Source organism: Ruditapes philippinarum, unplaced genomic scaffold (genome assembly GCF_026571515.1).
Source record: "Ruditapes philippinarum isolate M1 unplaced genomic scaffold, ASM2657151v2 ctg1465_1_1_1_1, whole genome shotgun sequence".
Taxonomy (NCBI): domain Eukaryota; kingdom Metazoa; phylum Mollusca; class Bivalvia; order Venerida; family Veneridae; genus Ruditapes; species Ruditapes philippinarum.
In genome coordinates this window covers 423,018-447,057 of record NW_026852415.1, presented here as the reverse complement: position 1 = coordinate 447,057, position 24,040 = coordinate 423,018, and the positions used below count along the sequence as shown (strand labels likewise).

General features: G+C 31.4%; 1 protein-coding gene across 2 annotated transcripts; it reads right to left on the bottom strand.

Moving 5' to 3' along the window:
* Positions 1 to 429: 429 nt before the first annotated feature.
* Positions 430 to 19,453, bottom strand: LOC132759907 (carbohydrate sulfotransferase 3-like). Of its 2 annotated transcripts, none has more exons than XM_060751791.1 (5): positions 19,231 to 19,453; positions 7,628 to 7,711; positions 7,202 to 7,394; positions 4,593 to 4,699; positions 430 to 3,972 (listed from the first exon to the last, which is right to left on the bottom strand). In XM_060751791.1, exons 1-5 carry the CDS (start codon positions 19,301 to 19,303, stop codon positions 3,311 to 3,313), a joined length of 1,119 nt encoding a protein of 372 aa, XP_060607774.1. In that variant the 5' UTR covers positions 19,304 to 19,453; the 3' UTR covers positions 430 to 3,310. The 2 variants fall into 2 exon arrangements, with proteins under 2 accessions (XP_060607774.1, XP_060607766.1); XM_060751783.1 differs by lacking the exon at positions 19,231 to 19,453 and adding an exon at positions 11,842 to 12,088.
* Positions 19,454 to 24,040: the final 4,587 nt, after the last annotated feature.

Below are 24,040 nucleotides of genomic sequence, written 5' to 3'. Positions count from 1 at the left end.
CCTTCAGAAATACCGAGATTTAATTTTGAAACTCGAATCGTGAAGCTTCATCATTAAGGTGAAGTTTACAATGTACATCACACAAGATACATGCATTTTTCATTTCTGTGTCATTATTATCATTTAGAAAAGAAATTCTGTAGAATTAAAGGATATTTCAGAGGATGTTCAATTTTTTTCCAAATACTGGACTTACACACAATTGAAAATCTACAATCGAAACCTTTTTATTAGAAATGCCGTATTTGTTCAATACTTTGAAACGGTCTCTTTATGTTTTTAAGCAAGAAAAGTTGATTACACATATTTCATTTCGTTTGTTTTTTATTTATTTTTTTCTCGTCTACATTTATGACAGTTCTTTACATTGAGAAGCATGTTGAAAAAAGAGAAAAATATCGTCACGGTTTATGTACATGCGTTTTATAATGCCAGTTAATTTTGTTTTTCATTTTGACTTTATTACATTTTTGTTTGGTTTCTGTGATCAATAATTCAAATAAATTGAGTGTTGAAGTTTGAATCCTGCTGAATTCTGCTAAAGTCGAAATATATCTAGTGTTGAAGAATGAATCCTACTTAAGTCGAATACTACGAGTGTTCTCGTGTTGGAAATCGAATACTGGGTAAGTCGAAAGTAGCGACTTTATGAGATGATGCCATTTTGAATGAACTCAATCGAACTGAGGCTGCGAGTTTTTTTCTGAACATGTTTGTTCTTTTTGCTGCTATCGGGGGTTATATAATTCACCAGAATTGTGTATGAATTTGACAAACCAGTCAGTGTGAATGTTAGATAATATCGAAAAGATAACAGAAATTGGTGTATCAGATAAAATGATTAAATATGTATATATACTGTACAGTCCGCGCCAAATACAATATCGGTTTTGAATACAATAAACTACAAAAGTGTTGTTGTATCATCGATACAGTAACACCTGGAGGTTCGACCTGTCTAACACCCTTCTTATTACAGTGCGAAGAAGCGTGAAGACAGGTCCGTATTTAATATAATGATTATAACACCTTTTAAAGCTATATCATGCTGTATGCTCTTGATATTGGACATAATCCATTTTCTGATAGGTATCGTAAAATAATGATAAAATATGATATCTATTTTCGATTTGGCTGAAATATGCACTTGTGGAAATGCTTTTTCTACAACAATGCCATTTCAACCAAATTCACATATTATGGGTTCAGAAAGTTTTTTATATTAAAATGGAAGGCTGTTTATCGTTTTTGCTCTAAATATAAAGCTTTGATCTGTTCATGTTCAGTCATCTGGCGACTACTAAGTTTTGGCGACTTCAGATCCTGATATGCTTTTTTTGCAAAATCCGAAAGTAGTCCGAACTCAGCGAAGCGAATAATTTCCTTTATAAGTACACTAACGCCGGAAATTAAGGAGAAATCACTGCGTAAAGATTGTCAAATGACGGGTGCATTAATTTTCAAGCCTATCGGGGAAGAAAAAATAGTTCTCGATTGGTCGAAGAGATCTAATCTTACAGATATACATGCTTATATTAAGCTCTATGATTATTTACATCAGTGTTAAACAACAGATTTTTTTACCGTGAACAAAATATCTCGAAATTAATAAGGGTTACAAACCCTTATTTACAATAATGTGGTTTTCTTCAGGCTGTCATCTTATAACTTCCCCTTAATCGAGGGGATACACGCTCGTTTAGGAAGCGAGCGGTCTGGTTTGTTGTTGTTGATTTTTATTTTATTATTATTTTTTTTAATTGTTTAAGCCAAATAAACATTCAATTGACTATCAGCGTTGCAATTATAGCCAATTTACTACAGTAATAACACTGGAAACAACATTGGTGGCACTTTACAAAACAAATTTGTTTATAATCTCACAAGCTTCACCTATCTGACATTATGAGACCCAAACAAATTCAGCGCCTTCTGTGCTTTGAAGCAAATTAATTATGGTTTAAACTTGTGCACGTAATGAATCTGGCAAGATTCGTCATCTTTTTATCAATCAGAATTTAAAAACAATGTACATGTATTTTCTAATATTATTCTTTGATGTTTGGGCTTTCCAAAATTTTCATAAAGTGAATTTTGAGATTACGCTATTAATCATAAGAAACACAAATACTGAGATAAGTTCTTAAAATGTACATAGCAATCCGAGTAAGGCTCACTGGATTGAGAGGCAGGTACCTCAACCGCTAGATCACCTATCCTCTTAGTTGATATGGGATTGAATTAATCTAACATCTAACTTCTAATTTGTTAATAATGATAATGAGCAGTAACATATTTCATGTATTGATAAAACCGATACAATAAAATAAAGAATAAAACATCCTAGTAGATCGCTAAGAACGGCTCAACGTCAAGTTTGTGTAAGCCTGTTCATGGACGGAAATGAATATTAAACGCAATTCAGAACAAACATTAATGCAAATACATATTAAATACATCATTTTTTCCAATAAAATCTAGATATTATTCTATTTTTCTATTCTTATACCATTTATGTGAGACCTCACTAAAAATGTTCTTGTTTTTATTTATTAACTCATAGACACGTCTTCATTTGATAAAACACCATAATTATGTATGTATTGACTTAAAATTTTGCTTGAATGCAATTTGAATCATTCGGATATCTATCGCATATGATGGCTGATTTGGAACGATTTTGTGCGTCGAGTTGTCGCTAGCGAAAGCTCGATAAAGCGCCAAACGGCTCGTTGTCGGACTTTCGTCTTGTCGTCCTGTCGCGAACGATGCACGCCAAATGGCGCGTTTCGTACGGCGTGTTGTCGTGATGTCACATTATCGTTCAGATCAAATAGAAGGATTGGGGAAAGGGTTAAGCGACATCGCGTCGTTTGGCGTGCATCGCTAGAGACAGGACGACAAGGCGACAGTGCGACAACGCGCCGTTCAATGGCACGTTTCGCTAGCGACAAGACGACAAGGTGATAACGATATAGGTTGTGTCGTCGCTATCGACAACGCAACGCGCAAAGTGTACCAAATTAGCCAACATAATCGCTTGCAATATGGTGCAACTAAAATTTTATACACAACTGTTAAAATGTAATACACAATGATCGTCTGCATTTAGGGACGGCCGAAAAAAATATTGCAGCAAAAAATCATTTGAATTGATGAGCAGGAGGAAGATAAAAGATATCATATTTTACATACACGTTTTGATATGTTCAATGTTTGTCTATCGATGCTTTCAACAAAAGAATATAAATATTGATAAAGTAACTATGGTACATATCACCTGAGGTCTTTTTCAAATCACAAAAAAACATCACAATTGAGATGCTGGAAAAACATCGAAATTCAAACGTTTTAAAATATAATTACATCGTTCATTAACAATCTGTAGAAATTCTTGATTCATCTTCTTTTTCCAAGTATTAATGTGCTCCGATGAGTTCGAACGTGTCGTGCATATTGCACAGTTATTTTGATTCCCAGCCATTGTTATATTGTAAATATATGATTCGGCTTGCCTAGTAAAATCTTCTCCTATAAAGTCATACATTTTTCTGGACATTGTCAATGGATCTTTTGCTATGTCTTTGTATAGAACGTTCAATATTCTATCAGGGTATTTTATTTTTAGACTTTCTAATTTTAACACATCATTTTCTAATCTTTTACATAAATTGTTCGCACACCATTGCCAACCGCCTCGTTGTTGTTTGCACATTCCAAAATGATATTGTGAATAAAGTGTTGCACGCGGATCTCGAACTAAATGCACGATTTTTAAAGTTGGCAATTCTTTTAACAAGTGTTTAACATCATTGACAGCCATTCTGATTGTTTTAACAATACGTACTGGAGAATCTTTACATATTTCTTCTAGATGCTTTGTACACACTTTAATTGCACTCTCCCTACTTTTTGTTTTATTGTAAACTTTCTGAAGACAAGGTTGCATTGCACGTGTCTTTATACCTATGTCTGGAAATAAGTTCAAGTAAATAGTATTATACATGTATTATTACAACATTGCTTGCAGTAATATGAAACTGAAACAACGGTTTAACAGAAATCGCTTCATGTGACTTATAATAAAGTAAATGTACATAACCATGTTTGGTCTTTGTCATTATAAATGACATTTGTAGAGTGGATACATATTTTTCAAATCAAACCGAATCAAAACATAGGTTTTATGTTAAATGTGCTCAAGAACAGCTGTTTATCATTCCATTTGCAATCACAGAGATGGAAGTCATTAAAACATATCTTAAATCGAAGTTTCTTTTTAAATAAAGATAAGACACAACTTCTAGCATTCTATTTATTACAGTGGAAGATAAATGTATGAAATTTGTGTCATGCTTGAATGCTTCATGTTTGGGGTTTATTTAGTAAAAGGTAGCATGTTGGTTAATTACACAGATTTAGATGCTCCATGAAAAGGGGCATAACCTGTCCAGTTTCCTGGGAAGTCATATTTGACCAAACCAGATTAATATGAATTTTGTTTAGACTTTTAATAAAACAAGTTTATGCATTTATTTTTATATAAAGATATTTTACTACAAATGTTAAAAATGTAAGAAACGAAAACTTACTAAGAAAACTATCAAATAATCCGATGACCGGAAGTCGTGATATGTTGCACGTGAACCAATTATATAACCCATCTACAGCTTCCTGTGTTAACGAAAATGGCGGTTTCCTAAAACGAAATAATGTTTCAAATTGGAATTAAGCAATATATATATAAATGGTATAAGACAATATGGGTAATCTTGATCCGGCTGACACCAGAAGTAATCAGCCTTTGTCAGAAATGCGCGCGCATCCATGAGTCTAGTGATTCAAATCGATCTGGGAGGGGCTTAATTTAATTTTGCTAGTACTTGTTGCTCAACCCATTTGCTTTTTGTTAAATACTCATCATTTGTATGATATTTGACATGTTTTTGATGCAATATAATATGTTTAAACTAAACTATAAATATAACTATTTCAAATTAAAATCAGGGTAAATTAATTTCTTACTTTAAAAGGTTAAGATTTAAATAAAATTCAAGAATACATGTTTTAAATTCAAATTAATCTTTCTTTTATTAAAATATGCTTTTTTATAAAGGGTGTAAAATATTTTTATAACATTAAGCACCCATTCAAAGTAGCATGTCTGTTATATCATCTTCAAGTCTCGAGCCTGAACTATTCTCATATACTGTTAAATATTATTTTGTATATAATATATATAATACATTTTTAGTTCATTTTTATTGGTTTTTTTTCTTCTTAGTTATAGTTGTACTGTTTGTTTTTGTTGCTTCTAAACTGAATAAGAAGCTAAGACGTTATGTTCACTTTCATTGTGCCAGGCCATAAGTCAAATAAGATCGAAATAGTCATAGAGTATCACAGTTGACAAGGTCTGCTATGTTTATTCTCAAATATTATTTCGTATCGACACAAAATACCAGGAGTTTGGGCAAAAATGAAGACAAGATAAAATATTTATTTAGATGCGTCATTCTCACACGGACGCATTGTAATCAATTCATTTTTAAATGTTATAACTAAATCCAGTACTATATCTGTGCTTATTTATAGCTTGAGGGCGGTCCCTTTGATGTTTACTTATTGAATCGCACGGGGAATTTATCAATTGATATAAGATAAACCTCTTTCAAAAATAACCATGAAATGTTAGATTATATTATTACCCCTCACTTTTTTCGTAATGCTAATTTCCCATAGGCCTCTGTGAGTTATTCTTACTGTTAATGCAAGTGTACCACGTGACTACGAATTTTGTACTGTTACATAGGTAACAGTATTTTTAACAGTATAAAATCTGGTCACGTGGTCTATTTTCTAAATAAAATGAAATAAAATGGCCGCCATTTTTCTCTCGATTCATTCTTATTTTTGACGATTGGGCATCGCCGAAGTAACTATTACTCTGATAAAATTTAGTTCTTTGCAACCTAGAGTCCCTTTCGCGTATTAAATATCTTTTTGTTGAATAGTCAACAGGAAACATCCGTTTTCAACGGAAGTAATTGTAATATAAATAATTTTGTGTCAAACTGGAACATGCAGACAATTAAAGCATGCAACTAAGGGTAATTTAACAATTTTAACCAGTGAAACGTTACAGATAGAGTTTGTGGACACATGTGTAGGATATCATCGTTATTTTCTAAATGCACTTTGTCAAAAACCATGCGAAGAATATTCTGGATGCAGAAGGATCAGATTTCACAGATCATAACCTTATAAATGGGTTAGTGTTTTGCTTTCTGAATAAAACACAGCTTATTTTATGTTTATGACTGGTAGATATCATCACTTGCCTAAAAAATAAAAGAAAAACAGCTTCTCAAGTAGGCCTACAGTGCACTTAAAACTTGCAAGGTAAGGACAGTTTAGTTATTGCTTCTCTTGGCTTATTTTTGTTACAGTTAGATTTAGTTGCCAAATTCAGATCATCACAATCGATCCATTTGTTCGGGGTAATAAAATAAATAACACATGGGTTTGTGGGTAACAGTAAAAATATCATCCCTCGTATAAATACTGTTACCCTCGGCTACGCCTCGGGTAACAGTATTTTCCTCGGGATGATATTTTTACTGTTAACCACAAACCCATGTGTTATTTATATACTACAAAACATTAAAGCTTTTACTGTTTTATTTTGATGAATTGATGAAATACCATCCTGTAAAATGTGTTTCATTCTGCTCTAAAATATGTAGCCTTGTAAAGTAAGGTGTTCTTTTCATGTTTTGTTAGAAATATTCCATGTAAAAACAATAAAACAGAATGAATAAAATGTACAATTGGAATTTGCTCTTACTTTGTTTTTAATCACCTGTTATGTCCCGTTTACATGGAAAGCATAACAAATGAAATGTACATTTTAAATATTTAAAGCTGCTTTCAGTAATCCTAAAGGTTAACTATATAATTTTTAGATAAATCGTTTCATATAATTTTCAAATCAAAAGATGAAGTTTGTCGTCGATAAAATACATAAACAATAAGGAAACCCCTCGATAGCTTTAATTTACCGGTCCGCTCTCTATATGCAAATGAGTGAAGCGACCGATTCGTTTCACGATCTTCTATTTTTAGAAACACACGTCACTGACGTGCTATAAATAGCTCCCAGGACAACAAAAATAAATCTGAAGGCCGCTATAATAATTACCTTTTGGTCCCGTTTACATATGAAATAGTATACGTGGATGAATTTCGAGATTCAATGGCTCTAAATGGTTCATATACGTAAAATGCCTCTGAACTTTGTTGTAGAATATCTCCTGTAAGACTCGAACCTGATCGCATGTACGTTAAAACCAGTACCATTTTAGGGAACTGTGAGGTGGACTGAAGTCTCCCATCTAAAATAGAAAATTCATACATTCCTTATAAGTACAGTGAAGTATATACATTTTTTCTCTTTTCTGACCTTACAATTCGAAAGACCTTTAATTGTGTTTATAAGCCGAATTTAGAAGTAACTAGTTCGGCAAGATACCTGTGAAAATAGGGAAAAAATAATTATTTACAATGAAAATACGGAAATCTTATGGTTCCAGCGAATTTAGGGTAAAATTTAGTGGCGTTTGTTTACCTCCCCTTGTCAACTGTTCGGTTCTGTTCATTCTGATAGATACCGTCGGAATTTTTGATATATTCAACACATTTTGTACTTCATCTGAAAAAAAGAGAAGATAATTTTTAGAAATGAGCCAATAGGTAACATACAATGTATATACTCATTCAAAGTTTGCTAAACAAGAACTGACTGCCAATTTATGTACATGTATATAAATATCATTATTTCACATTTTGCCGTCACGATTACAAGAGTAAAACATTAAACGCTTAAGATGTTTCTATACTCGTATAAGTATCATATTCTGAAATCATTCTCTAATACGGGTCAAACAAAATTTGTCCTTTCTTAAAAAAATACAAAACAAAACAACTGCCAGTTTTTTAATAACACTATATATTCATAATTATCATATCAACCCATATTGTAAATTCTCTTTTGTAGTTATGTTTATGTCTTTACACTTTCAGTGACAAAAACTTTAATCTAAATCTAATGAAAAAGAAATAAAGAAGAATTCGAAATCTGTTACTGAATAAATCTGTATGGAAGAAAATGCAATAAATATAGTAACAAAATCTAGATTTATGATAAAATATACTTATTAAAAAACAGCACAATAAAACAAAAGCTTGGTTCGTATTACTTTCCATTTTATAGCAAATAATTTTAAGCTCTTATTTTCACTGTGTTCAATCACTGAAATACATTTTGTATTCAATATACATTTATCACGATTTAATGCATTTTTTTGCAGAAATTATCAATATGTTAATATGCTTATTTAAAGGTTGAAATATATTTGAAATCCCTATGACATTTATCAAATCACACGGCAATAATGTCCTTATCTATTGAATTGTATTTTCATTAAATTTGATGGCTATATTTTTTGTTGATTTATATTTTGTTTATGTTGTTGTTACTGCTGCTATAAAATTTTACAAACTAATATTTATTTTAAATCTTGTATACATCAAAACTGTAACAAAAAATATATCCAGTAATAGTGAGGGGTAATAAATGATTATAACATCGTATTATGTATAAATGTCCACAACAATTTCCGATTGTAAATCATTGGGTCATGAGCTCAACATCCCTCTAGACCAACAAAAATAAGTACACGTCTTTCCTATGAGACTTGTAGCCAAAGATCTATGTATGAATGATTCGTAAGGGTGTTTGTGGCCTACTCGTATTTATTTTGAATTTTGAAAAAAAAAATCCATAGAATTTGAAAAAATCACTCTATTTTGGAAAATCGCTTTGTCTTTAGATATCATCTTATATCACAAAATGAGAAACCGAATTTAGTAATGTGAATTTACGCTGGCAACCGTAAATAAAAACATTATTAAAACCAATTGTGAGTGATGCCAATGAGCCAAATGGTTGCAGGTGTTTAGGTGTTATTTGCTAGACCTCAAATATTAATAGTGAACTCCGCTTATAACGATAATTAGGAGACCGCTGAATCTATATTGTTATATCCGGATGCCGTTATATCCGAGAGGCAACCGATTTGAAAACAAGAGTCGGGACCTCAGTAAAAGCATCGTTATGAGCGGTATATCGGTATACGCGGTATCCTTATAAATGAAAATTACTGTAGTTTGACAACGCCTTCACCGAACACGAGTAAACTCAGATCTAAGGAAGCATCATCATAAATGAAACATTGTAGTAATTTATCATCATTTTATCGTCGAATTTATTCGATTACATGTTATAACTTTTTTTGGTCCCGTTTACATATTCTATCTATCTATAACAAGTGATATTAATGCATTTTGCCACTTTTTTTCTTTTGGAGAACACAAATCGACAATTATTTTAAGGGAGATATCTTCATAAAATGGTTTTCGAAACATGTGAGTTTGCATTAAATTACCAGAATCTATTTGTTTCCAAATTAAATCCATTACAAACAATATATGTCTGATTCTGTGCATTAAATACAAATCAAGTTGATAGTCTGTCTTTAATTTTACTTCCTATATATAATGTTTTACATATACTAAAAATGTAATGCAAAATGAGTTGATATGATAATAGTTGGAGGTGGTTGATACACGTACAAGCTGTATCTTTGAAAAAACTTCGTCTATACGGACTGGGCTCTTTCCTAATGTTAATTGTTGATTTTATATTTTATGATGACGATGATCATATCAAAATGTTGACAAATAGAATTTCTGCCTCGAACTCTATCTTATCTATCTATTTATCTAGGAAAACGAGTCGTCTTCGCGGATGCACTTTATGGTACAAAAGATCACGGACAACTGTACTCTAAAATGGACTCGAAGCAATGAAAATAAACTAGAACCTGATATTTCGAAAAGTGACGCCACTGCAATAGTATATTTACAAGGGAAATGATATTAAACAAAATGGAACTCGGTGTTGTACTATTGATTTCAGATATCTTGTTTCTTGGCACTTCTTCGGTGTAACTCTAACAGCCACTGAACCTTTTACAATAACAAAGATCAGGTAATTGGATCATACATAAATATATCCTAATGAAAAAGGTTTCCATGGAAACAAAAGTTTATTTTTTAGATAATTAAAGTAACCTATTGTATAATTGAAACGCATTCAATTTTTAGTTTCGAAAATTGTCGATAAAACATTTGAGGCAATATTGTTTATTGCTATCATTTTTGTATGTTCATTACAAATATATGCAAAATGTACACGATAATTAACGGAAATATCTTTAAAGTTATTTAGAACAGATCAATTATTAAAGGAACTCCACTGAGATAAAAAAAACACCTAAAAACATACAAATTGAAATTCATATATAGATCATTTGAAACACCAAAAATGAAACCATCGGAAAAGGCTTATAAGGATTACATTAAAAATCGATTGATGTGTAATTTATAGCAAAATTTGAGTAAAGCGTTGTAACGCTTTTCATATTTGGGCCATTTTGCACATTAAAAAATGATGATTCAGCAATAACGGAGTTACAGAATGGTGTGAAAATTTACACACTACTAATTGGTCTAGACCTATATCAAATGGTACACAAATCTCGGGAAAATATTTCCAGTCCCTTCATGTCAAAAAACCTCAGTGGAGTCCCTTTAAGATTAGAGAATTTTGTTAAAATAGTTGAGGACTGATCCGGAAAAAAACTGACATAAGTTGAGATGAAAACTATAATGCAGTCTTATTGTTATTGAAACAAAAGTCAAATATTTCATAAAATGTCATATACCCGCATTACCTTTCACAGCATGCATAGAATTTTAAGTATTATTATTATATATCAGTACATATGAAAGACTGTAATGAACAAAAACAACTCTAGTCTCATTCAAAACTGATGCCAAAAAACAGGTTAACTGTATTGTTAGCTTAAGAAATATGAATATTTATGGTTAAAGTGGCATGAATTGTTAATTGTGTTATTATATGGATATGACAAACTAAAAAAAACGTGACTTTATGATAGATATTAGACAGACTTATGTCAAAAAACCAACGATAAAATAAAAAGCGATTTTATTGTAGGTAAAAAATGGCAAATAACAGGTAATATAAAGTCAGTACAATTGCAAATATGCGAATAGCCGACAATATGAAGTAAGTGCAAATAGCAAAAGGGAAATTAAGGGACAATATAAATAATTGCAATTAGCAAATAGGCAAATAGCCGATGATATAAAGTAAGTGCAAATTGCAAAAAGGCAAACAGCCGACAATATGAAGTTAATGCAAATAGCATTTGGGGAAATAGCGACAATATGAAGTAACTGCAAATAGACAAAAAGCCGAAATATGAAGTAAATGCAAATGAATAATAGAAAATAACCGATAATTAAAAAGTGCAAAAAGCATTTAAGCAAATAGCCGACAATATGTAGTAAGTGCAAATAGCAAATAGGCAAATAGCCGACAATAACCGGCAATGAATAGCATGGGAAAAAATAACGTAAAAATAGCCTACAATATAAAAGAAAGATGCGTTTATAATGAAAACAAATTGCCAATGACCGGCGAGAAAGATAAACACTTACTGTAAATTATATGAATAAGACGAATAAAGATAATACAAAAAAATGTATAATGTTAAAAAGAGTAATAAAATAGTTCTAAACAACAATATAGTAAAAAAGTGCAAATACCAACTGACAAAACAGATCTTTTTTTCAAATTTAAAAGCAAATGTCCAATATATTGATACGACAAAGTTACAAAAAATTACTCACATAGTGTTATAACGAACAAGCAGATTACAAACATTCCTATAAAAGAACCCAACGTTTTTATGTTGACACCATCCATTTTCCTACGCAAAAAATTAATCCATTGCTATATTAGATTTTTAATTAGCCATAAAATATTATAAAGAAACATCTATTATACTAGAAGTGCCGCCTGCCATGATTGTCACAATGTTATGAGAGAGATATTCGCATAGTTAGACTTAAACACACCGCAGATAAAATCTTTATCAAATGGTCAAGTATCATTTTTGGTCAAGCATCAACTATTATATAATAACTGAAATGTGTACTCCTTATCGCATGGGTAAGCATAACTAGTAATTGTTTACTTGTACAGGAATAAATCTGCCATCACAAAAGTAAAGTGTTTAAAGATGTTTTATACGGGGTTTAAAAGACATATACTGTATAAAGTTATGACATTTTACGTAGTAGCTGTTACGGTTTTTTAGTAGCGAATAAGATTTATATAACATTCGAGTTATTTAAACCATGTGAAATTACTATACAGAAAACAAGAGTTGTACTCGATTATTCAATAAGAAAAGGGGCATAACTCTGTTAAAAAGGAAACTCAGGGTTATGAAACCTGAGTCCATAATTTGAAGAAATAACCCATTCCCTCTAGACGTTTCGAATATACCAACTTCCCAGTGACACGGACGCCGACAAAAGAGTGAGTTTAATAGTTCTCCCTATTTTCCAAATAGCCGATGTAAATATGAGCCGCGTAATGGGTGCGTTTGCGACCAGCATGGATCAAGACCAGCCTGCGCATCCGCGCAATCTGATCAGGATCCATGCTGTTCGCTTTTAGTTTCTCTTCTTGTAATGGGGTCTGTAGGCGAACAGCATGGATCCTTGCAGTTTTACTCAGGTGGCCGTTTGAGACTGCAGTATTGCACGGAGTTGTATCTGAAGTCTTCCTCCACCAGGAAAAAAACTGTAAATTCACTATTCTTATCTTTCTTGTTATTAATTAAGCATCAGAAAAATATCAGTAGATATAACAATGCAGGGATGAAATACATTGTTCGGAGAGAGAAAGTTGCCATTATCCAGGTGGTAAATTCACAAATACTGGAACCTTTAAAGGTGCAATAAAGCCTTTATCTAAAAGAGCTTCAAGAGCCTTCTCATAACCTTCTGTAGTTATTTGACAGACACAAGTTAGATATCAAAACAAAATTGCACTTTTATGATTGTATCGTTGTTCCAATAATAATATATGGCTCAGAAATCTGGGGTGATTATTAAATAAAAGCAATCGACAAGTTGCATAAGATTATGCATTATTATCCATTATATATATTTGTATATATGTTATTTGTATGTGTTTTACTCCAAATGTAAATTATGCTGGTTATTTAAAAATAAATTAAGGGTCAATTCATTCAAATCTGATCTGATACAATTAATTGAATGTATGAAAATTGCTTAAATTTGATTAATTTCAAACGATTTATTACGTAAAGCGCTTGTTTTAGATTGGGCTCTCTTTCGCTTGGTATTGACAGAAAACGGGTTATGTTAACTATGTATACGCAAAGAAAGTTGAATCTGAATATCACTTTCTCTTCCCTCGGGGTGGTATTTAAATATTGATACTAAAAGCTTTTCAAAAAATTAGTACCGATATTTAAATACCACCCCCGAGGGAATTTCCATTTTTTCCCAGAACTTTCAGACAAGGAAAGGGAAAGTATTTTTTTAATAACAGGTGATATAAAATCAAGAGAATTTTCAGAAATCTTAAAATTTATTGTATTATGTATTGTATTATGGCCACTGCTATGTCTCTCAGTTTTTTTAACTTTTTATCTGAAAGAATTAATTTACTCACTTGTCGTGATTAAACAATATATTTTTTTTCTAGATGAAAATTGTTAAGTTTCCAACAGCTGACAATGTTCAAGGCATGGTTATGAAACATATATAAAATGTAATCTAGATAATGGACTCATGATGTAATATTCATTGAATAAGTCACAAGATCTTATGGCGACGTTTCACTTGAACTGATGGAGGAAGATCTATGGTGCTTTATTACATGCACGGGTGAGGGTGGGGGGTTGGACCAGAGTAAAACCAACGACGTTCCGTAAGCTAGTATGATTCCTCCACACATGAAAGCATCCAAAGTTCCTGGGGGGGGACTTGTACTTTAACTGGGGCTATATTTATTGTATTCAAGTACATATTTATCGCTATAGACGCATTCATAATAATTATCATCTTTTTTCTATTTAATAGTTGACCCGTGTAAAGCCATTAAGAGAGAAGACAATAACGTGTGTTGTTTTTTATTTAACTCATCATTGGCGAGAACAATCTTTTGCTGTAGAAAATGTACAGAAATCAAGTTAAAGGTCAAATGTTTCAGGTTACTAGTATACATGTATGACTATTAAAAAGAACATCATTATTACAGTATCCTTAATTATTTTCATAAAGTGTTAAATGGAATTTCATAGCGTTAAGGACAAAATGTAAACGTATGTTCTGATTTGACAGGCGTGTTTGCGCATGTCACGAGCCTATCATTCAAATTAGATAAAACTTACTACTGCTTCAGTGTATTATCTGTTTTGAAAGCTGTTTTTGCAAGCATTCATTCTATATTTGATGAAAGCAACAACAAAAAAAAAGAGAAAAAAACCCGGTTCGACACAATTTTTATATATTTAGTTTTAAGAGATTTTTTAGTCAACTTAAAAACTACTTTCCTCGGTACGTACATATCAAATTCAACTTGATTTATGACCGTTTTTGCATTTTATCATAAAAGTCGGTTTGTAAACCTTCTTACAACAAAACTCATCGTTGTTTCTCATGGTTTAAATTTAATTTAAAGGTAATAAAACAGCAATAAAGTCATTCAAATCAGCTCAATGACAGTCAGTTTTAACAAGTGAAATTCAATAAAGTATTTTTTCACACTTAACATGTACAACAGGTATTTCATTCACAGAAATAAAAAGGGATAACATTTTTCCCATAAAAGCCTTTTTAAAATGTCCATTTTTTTAAAGAAATATATAAACAAATATGAAAGCTTTCTTTATGAATTTCTTGAAAACTGTAATAATATTTTTATTGTGTTTTACTTTAAAGGCATATTATGCCTCAGAAATCAATAATTTTTAATTCTTTAAAAGGGTCAAATATGTAATCAATGTTTAAGTAATGGATTTAGAGCATTTTAACAACTAAGTGAGAAGTATATAAATAACACATGGGTTTGCGGGTAACAGTATATAAATAACACATGGGTATGTGGGTAACAATAAAACTATCATCCCGAGGAAAATACTGTTACCCGAGGCGTAGTACTTTAACGAGGGATGATATTTTTACTGTTACTCACAAACCCATGTGTTATTTATTTTATTACCCCGAACAAAAACACTGTGATGATCTGAAATTGTCAACTAAATCTAACTGTAACAAAAATAAACCAAGAGTAACAATAACTATACTGTCCTTACCTTTTAACTGTTTAAGTTTAAGTGTATTTAGGCCTACTTGAGAAGTTTTCTTTTTCTTTTATTCTTTAAGCAAGTGATTATATCTACCAGACATAAACATACCAATAAGCTATGTTTTATTTAGAAAACAAAACACTAACCCATTTATAAGGTTATGATCTGTGAAATCTGATCATTCTGTATCCAGAATATTCTTCGCATGGTTTTTGACAAAGTGCATTTACAAATTAACGATGATATTCTACAGATGTCTATCTGTAACGTTTCACTGGTTAAATTGTTAAATAATCCTTTGTTGCATGCTTTGATCGTCTGCACACAAAATTATTCACATTACAATAACTTCCGTTGAAAACGGATGTTTACTTTTTGACTATTCAACAAAAATATATTTTATACGCGAAAAGAACTCTAGGGTGCAAAGAACTAAATTTTATGAGAGTCATAGTTACTTTGGTGATGCCCCAGGCCCTATCGTCGAAAATAAGAATGAATCGAGAGAAAAATGGTGGCCATTTTATTTCATTTTATTTAGAAAATAGACAACGTGACCAGATTTTATACTGTTAAAAAAATACTGTAACCTATTTAATAGTACAAAATTCTTAGTCACGTGGTACACTTGCATTAACAGTAAGAATAACTCCAAGAGGCCTATGGGAAATTAACAATACGAAAAAAGTGAGGGGTAATAACATAGAATATGAAGTAATGCGTGGTTCAGGTAGCAAAATATAAAGTATTTTGACTTCCATACAAAATACTTAATCATACAATTTCCCAAAGAGAAAAGGAGCAAAAGATAGTTTATCTATATGGCCAAAGAGTGACTCTTTGGAAACTGTAACTGTGAACTTATCTTCATTATTGAAATCGATTTCTGGTGAAAATGATGTTCACAAATAAGGAAACGTCCATGAAAGGGTTAAGGATTAATCCGTCAATATCAACTAATTTCGGGTAATAGAACAAAACAGAACAGAACAAAATACTTAGGGGGCAGGGGACATATCCGACTGATGGCCCCGGTCAAATTTTTTTAATAACTCAGACATGGTGTTTAGAAGGTACTGGGAACTTCTGATAATTCTCTGTCATTGTAATTCTTTCTTGTTTGTGTGTAGAAAATGAGAAGTATTTTGGGGTTTTTTTACCCGAAACTAAGCATTTTGGTAGCTTTGTTTGTATTTGTAACTCTCCCAATGGAGGTGAAAAAGTTAAAAATCAATTTTTGAAAGTTTGCGCCAAACAAGTACGAAATTTCGGATAAATTTTGTGAAAAATCTAAACGTATGACGGACACTTTATTGGTCATTTTTGAAAATGCCATTGCTTGCACTGTGCGTTAGTGATATTTTTAGGAATCGGGCGGATTCTGGAGTATGCTGCGCCTTCATGAAGATTGCCTATATTGGTATTTTTTACGCGTAATTTTGGCTCGGTGGGGGGGGGGGTAAATATAAATTGCTGTCGGTCATTTTTTAAGGAGCAATGCATGCAAACTATTATTTTCTTTAATCTATGTCATATATCATTGAAAATAATGTTGTGCAACTGGTTATCTGCCTGTGAAACAGATTTTGAAATATTTAGAATTGTGTTTCTGGCTACACAGAAATACAAAATTGTTCATTTTTATGTCCCCTGCCCCCTTATTTAATCGCTTTATTTCGGCAATTTTCGGATAACCTATTTTCGTTCATTTTTGTCACGTGATATGGTGACGTCATTATTTGAAAGAAAAATAATTATTGCTTCAATGCATGTCCTATGCTCATTAAGCTACATAATCCTTACATGAAACATTAGATAATTGCTGTGGTATTGTTATATCAATTCTTTGTAACAGTATTTTCATGTTCATTTTAAAGCTAATGATGTTTTACAACTGATCGATTGTCTACAATGATCTGATTCGTTAATCCAATTTGATGACTTTTATGAAACATGTTCATTTAAAGCAGTAGGAAATGCAAAACATTTTACTTCAATCAGCCTGTATTTACGGGTGTTCTCTGCTACCGGAATTTTAATAATGCAAGTTTTAGAAATAATGTAAATGAGGTAAATTTGACATTATCATGGATTTTATTTGGTCGTTTGATTTCAATTAAATTTGTTTTAATATCTACTTTTTTTTAATTTTGATTTATCAGACTATTTCAAAAATCTATCACATTGTGTATTTAAAAGAATGAATGTATTGGCACATCAAAACTCATCTTCTGACGCAATACTATATTATGTTCCTACGCAATACTATCTTTTCTTCAGACAAATTATATCCTATCGTCTGATTCAATATCGTATGTTCATACAAAATAATATCTTATCTTCAGACAAAATACTGTCCTATCTTCAGACTATATACTTTCTCATCTTCAGACTCAGTACTATCTTGTCTTCATACGCAATACTATCCTATTCTCAGATGCAATACTATGTTTTTTTCAGACGCAATTATACGAGGTATCTTAGCTTCAGACTCATACTTTCTTGTCTTCAGACGTTATACAAATTTACATATCAAAACGCAGTACTATCAATGACGTATGGTTTAAATGTATTTTAATTTTGAATAGTTACTTGACAAAAAGTAATGAAAATCATTTTTGAAAGCACTAAATATCATCTTCTATAATGATGTATATGTTGTTTATAAAAAGCAATTAATAAAATATAATGTAAATTTTTAAGACAATTTGTTGAAAAGAGACATTATGTTTATTGTTTACCTTTCGGAATATTGTTAATAAATTGATTTATGATAGTTTTTTTCTAAAACAAATTTCATGGTTATACTTAGATAGTCAACAACCGAGTAGACTACAAATTTGCAATATTAATTTTAAAGGTCCATTATGCCTCAGAAATGCTTTTATACTTTATTTCTAAAAAGGTTTTTGTTATTGGGGGTTCTGATATAGTTTCCTTAAAGTAACTAATTGGCTAATTACCTGAACAATTTTTTAATTCTCGTGCTTTTTAGCAATTAATAGTTATATGGTTTAGTATTTAGTATGGATGTCAAAATACAACATTAATTTCGCACTTTACATTTTGTTACTTTGATGACATTTATATATTTAGCACTTCTCTCTTCGAGGACATAAGCATGTAACATACTTTAAAACCATTATTTAATTATTATTTAACTCACATCTGCCTTTGCTAAGAAAAAAATGTTTTTCAGGCATAATTTGCTTGGAAAACAATTAATATAATTGCTAGTAAGTTATTTTTATTGATGAACTTTGAGTCAGATTGGTAAGCGACTTCCCAGATTTTCCGTCCATTTTTTTGCATACACTAGCGAGCACTTGAGTAGAACCATCGAATAAATAGTTTAACATTTAGTAACGTATTTTATTTCCACCACAAATCAGTTGGATTACCATTAACTAGCATGCAATCCACTTTTCAAAAATTCTATTTTTCCTTACATTATTATTGTTTTTTTGCTATGATGTTTCTTGTAGCTTAATGGGATCATTTTAATCATGTTATTGGTCAGTTAACCCTATAATAAATCCAATTATTACTTTTAAAGTAGCACATTTTAAACTAATTTCTTCAATAGTCCCAACTTAAAGTAAGCAAATAGATAGACAAGTAAACGATGGAAAAATTCAATGTTCTTTAAAAAAATACTTTAAATTATATAAAAAATAAACTCAACAAATGACACTGTTGACACTGAAACTGACACAAGTAAACGATGTATAAATTCATATTGTTATGTAACAAAAAAAAACGCAAAAAAAAAACAAAAAACAACAAACAATAAAAAACTGGGAAAAAAACTAAACATTATTTAAAAGAATTAAACTCAACAAATGACACAGTTTTGATTGATAATAAGATATAAAAAAATATAACTCACAGAATGTTATAAGCAAACAGGTGAGGAGTATTCCGATCACAGGGAGCACGGTTTTCTTGCTGAGAACAGCCATGTTTTGTTTCCCGCCGTTTTATTCCAATATCATAAACAAATCTATATATAGATATAGTTATTAAAGCGACACCTAGTTTTTGTAATGATGCTGTTAACACCATTGAGACAGCATACGCACTTCACACAGTTATCCTTACACAAATTGGAAAAAAAACGTATCAAATGATACAATTGTTTTTTTTTCTATTCTTTCAGTATAAAAAACCCCTAATTTTTTAAAAAATTTTAAATTGTACTTTTTTAATCTGAAAAACTGAAATAGCGAACAGTGCCCTAAGATACTTAAATTTTCAATTTTTTATTGTAAAATTCATATTTAGAGAAATATACAGGTGGTCAAATGTGATACTCAGAGAAATATCTAAGTTTACAATACACATCACATAAGTTACATGTATTTAAAGTTTACAAGTTTATTTGTTAAAATCGGCATGTAAGTAATAGAAAGAGCATCGAAACACGAGGCTATCTGATTTGTACGAGGCTAAGTATTAATCAGATTGCCGAGTGTTTTGATGTTCTTTCTCTTTTGTATCATAGTCAAACATAAAAACACGTTCCCTGTTTACACAATATGAAACCCCAATGAACGAGCATCTGAATATGATACTGCTGTCGCTTCTCCTTTCTCTTCCGTAACAATAAGTAAACCCTAGGAAAAATGAGCCAATCAATGGGCATGTTCTGGAGTGCGGGTAACTAATATCTGCACTCCAGTTAACGTACTGTGCATGTATATAAATACGATTTTACTCTGACACATTTTCAACAGAATGGTCCCCAAACTATGATACAATATATTTTAACCATTTACAATTATTATAAAAGGCCCATTGTGCCCCAGCAAAAATGCCTTTTTATTTCTAAATAGCTTTTAATTTTTTGTGCCCTGATATAGTTTTCAAAAAGTTATTTATTTGCCAATTCCAAGTACCATCTTTTGTTTCTTTACTTTTTTTGGCAATACAGTTATAGTTATTTGGCAATTTTTCATGAAAGTCAAAATACTATTTTGTTTACATTTTACTAATTCTGTGACAATAAAAAATCTCACTGCGATTTCTGTAGGTGATAAGCATCTAACATGCCTAGATCTAGTAAACATTAATTAAAAGTTATAAAACTCATCTTTGCTCTTTCTAAAGGAGGAAATATTTATTTGTTTCTGAGGCATAAGGTACCTTTAAATAAGATGGCCAAGATTATGTTTCACGTATCGAATAACCCGTTGCTTCAATAATTAAAAAACACGTATAATCATTCATTTACACATTTTCCCCTCGCAGACTTTCACAAATTTATATCTCTCTACGTATCAGGTTTTCAAAATATTATTGTGAAAATTTAAACTAACGCAGGGTTGCATTATTAAAAAGAATTCTAATTGACACAATTTCACAGAAAGAAAGTTATGGGTCATAATTTTGGTACCATCTTACTTTTTAGTTATTTGCCTCTGAAAATGAGTTTCTTTACCCATGTTTAGGTCACTTTAGTCCCTAAATTGCACGGAAATGCAGGCAGGCTAAAGGAGTAAAATCTGCTTCGAATTTCCTAAGATTGCAAGGTAACAAGGCTGGCCTAACTCCTTTTTGTATGTGGCATATGCATTTCATTAATGCCAGTAGCCCTTAAAAATGCTCATTAACAAAAGAAAGTTATAAGTTATGTACGTTCTTAATTTAATGCCAATTGATTCTGTTTTCCATTTTGGCTTTGTTACAGCTTTGGTTGGGTTCCGTGATTCCAATAATTTAAATACTTTTAATGTTTAAGTTTGAATCCTGCTTAAGTCAAAATACTTCTAGTGTTGAAGATTGTATACCGTTAAGTCGAAATACTTCTAGTGTTGAAGTTTGAATCCTGCTTAAGTCGAAATACCTCTTGTGTTGAAAACTGAATAGTGGTTAAGTCGAAGCAATGACTTTATGAGATGATGACATTTTGTACGAACTCAATCAATCTAGGACTGCATTTTTTCCTTAATATGTTTGTTCTTTTAGCTGCTATCGGGGGTTATATTTTTCACAAGAATTGTGTATACTGACATTCCAGTGAATATTGGATAATATCGTAAAGATAACAGATATTGGTGACTCAGATAAAATGATAGATACATAATTATATACTGTATCGCCAACGAAAAAAAAAATATCGGTATAAAATACAATACACCACAAAAGTGTTATTGTATCAGCAATCACAGTAACACCTGGAGGCTCAACCAGTCTGACACTCTTCTTATTACAGTGCGAAGTAGCGTGAAGACAGGTCTGTACATAATATAATGATTATAACACCTTTTAAAGCTATATTAAACTATACTGTATACCATTGATATTGATCATAACACATTTGCTGAAAGGTGTTGTAAAATTATGATAAAATATTATATCTTTTTTAGATTTTGCTGAAATATGCACTTTTGGAAATCCTTTTTCTACAACAATGCCATTTTAACCAGATTCACTTATTGTGGGTTCAGAAAGTTTTTAATATTAAAATGGAAGGCTGTTTATAGTTTTTGCTCTAAATGTCAAGCTTTAATCAGTTTATGCTCGGTCATTTGGCGACTACCCAGCTTTACTGGTGGATGAAGACTCCACCTGGTATCCCTCAACGCGGCCGGTCATCTTGGTAAAACTATCGAACTTCCGTTGGCTTGCTATATATAGCTTCCTTTTATGAAATGTTGTTAGGTGCCAAATTGATTGATGGTTGTGGTAGTTTTCACACCGGATCACAGTAGTAAGCCACATTGAAATTACAAGTGTACAATTCAGCCAAAACAATCGTTCCTGGGCAGGCTGTCAAGCAGTTAACCAGTACTAGTTGCCTTCAGTTTCGCAAGGAACAGAAACTTCTGTACATACCAGAGCTGAGGTACAGTGTGAATGATCATAGAAAAGATTTCATGATCAATCACAACGAAAGTGGCCTGCACTATCCGGGCATTGAACCCGGCTGGCCTGATTCACAGTCCCAAATTGATTCTAATCCATATAAGTTCATGTACTGAAAAAGAGACAAAATCAGCAACCACTACATCATAGACAAATCAATGTTCATTATACAATATGCATTATAACGGACCCCTGAATAAAACGTCCATAAGATAAGTTATTGTAATCTAATATTGATAATAACAAATACTTATTTCTATAGAATAATTAAACATTTATGTTTTACAACACCAACAAAAGTAGGCGCATTTTTACTTCGTTTATCAAACCATCATATTAGAATAAACAATATCAACAGTTTACATATTCATCGGAATGAAAAATACTCACATGATAAATGAGTTTTCTCCCTTGAGATGATTCTGGGCACCAATAGTTTTCGCTACCACATGCAGCATTAAGTTATGGATATGGGAGCAACAAAGGGAGAGAAATCATCATTGGATATATTGAAATGATATTTAAAATGAATAAGAGTTTTCTTGCTTGGTGCGCTCAAACAGACGTGAGGTTTGCATAAGATAAATATAAGGAACATTTATTAATTATGTTGTTTCTTTTTTGTTAAAGTTATATTAAATTGGCATAAAGAACAACATAAGGAACCACAAGTGCCATTTGTGCAGATGTCAGTTTAACACCATTCAAAAAGATTCAGTATAGTTATCGCCTGTCCACCTGGGATCCACTTTGTAAAAAAATCAAGATGGCCGCCAAAATTCAAGATGGCCGCTAAAATGTTACTGAGTCATATTTTGATACACGTCTGACTTCCTAACCATAAGTCTGCAATTGACAACAGGTTTTGTTCATGCGACAGTCGAAGGCCAAGATCATGTTTTGCAATTTCAATGTCATGTCAACTCTGCTTAAAAGTCAAAACAGGACTTTTAGTTTATACAAATTTGATTTAGTTCGAATGTGTTGGAAGCTATAAAATTATTACGTTCCGGGGACCAACCAGTACTAAGCAATAAATATAAATGTTCTTTCTTAAAAAAACAACGGCTTGCCCCAGACAGGATTTGAGCCCACGCGGTCAGCAATCCTTAGATTACTTGTCCGACACGTTAACCACAAGGCCAGACCGCCACTCAGGCAGAACTTTATATAAGTTAATATCACTGCGGTCCTTCTAGATAAAGAATCGGTTAGATTCAGTATAGAAAAACAAAGCAATATGTTATTCAACAAAATCATGTTTTATCACAGATAATTACATAATAAAAAGCGAATACATGTATATTTTACTTTGACACAAATTTTCTTAAACATTAAAAAAAATATGTACACACTATTTATATCATATTTATCATATTTAAAAAACTACTGAAGAGTTTGTCGCTCATTGAAAACAATCTACAGAGTAAAATATCAAGACCAATTTACAAAATATCACCAAAAAATATGTGTTTACTTCCTAAATTACATACATGTATTTTCATATTAATTTCATTCAAATGTGTTGAATTAATATTTACATGATATCAATAGCGGTTCTACTGGTTTGATATACACCACACATACATTTTAAAATCAATAATCAATTCAATAATCAAAGTGCTTTCTAAGAATTAATAACCTTTATATACAGTGGTAGCAATGATTCTAAACCAATATTTGCTGAATTTATGAAAGAGGCATTGTCTTTGCATTGAGTTCGAGGCGTTCCATTGTCAGTTAAAAGGATTTCACAATTAGTACTCGTAAATAAAACTAGACACTTGACAGTATTTATAAGGAGTTCTATGTTGTTTAGATAAACTGAAAAA

Coding starts and splice junctions, on each gene's coding strand:
- LOC132759907 (XM_060751783.1), bottom strand. CDS start 11,917: ATGGATGGTGTCAACATAAAAACGTTGGGTTCTTTTATAGGAATGTTT. Junction 7,712..11,841: donor CTTGTTCGTTATAACACTAT/GTGAGTAATTTT, acceptor TCTTTTTTTCAG/ATGAAGTACAAAATGTGTTG. Junction 3,973..4,592: donor ATTATTTGATAGTTTTCTTA/GTAAGTTTTCGT, acceptor ACTTATTTCCAG/ACATAGGTATAAAGACACGT.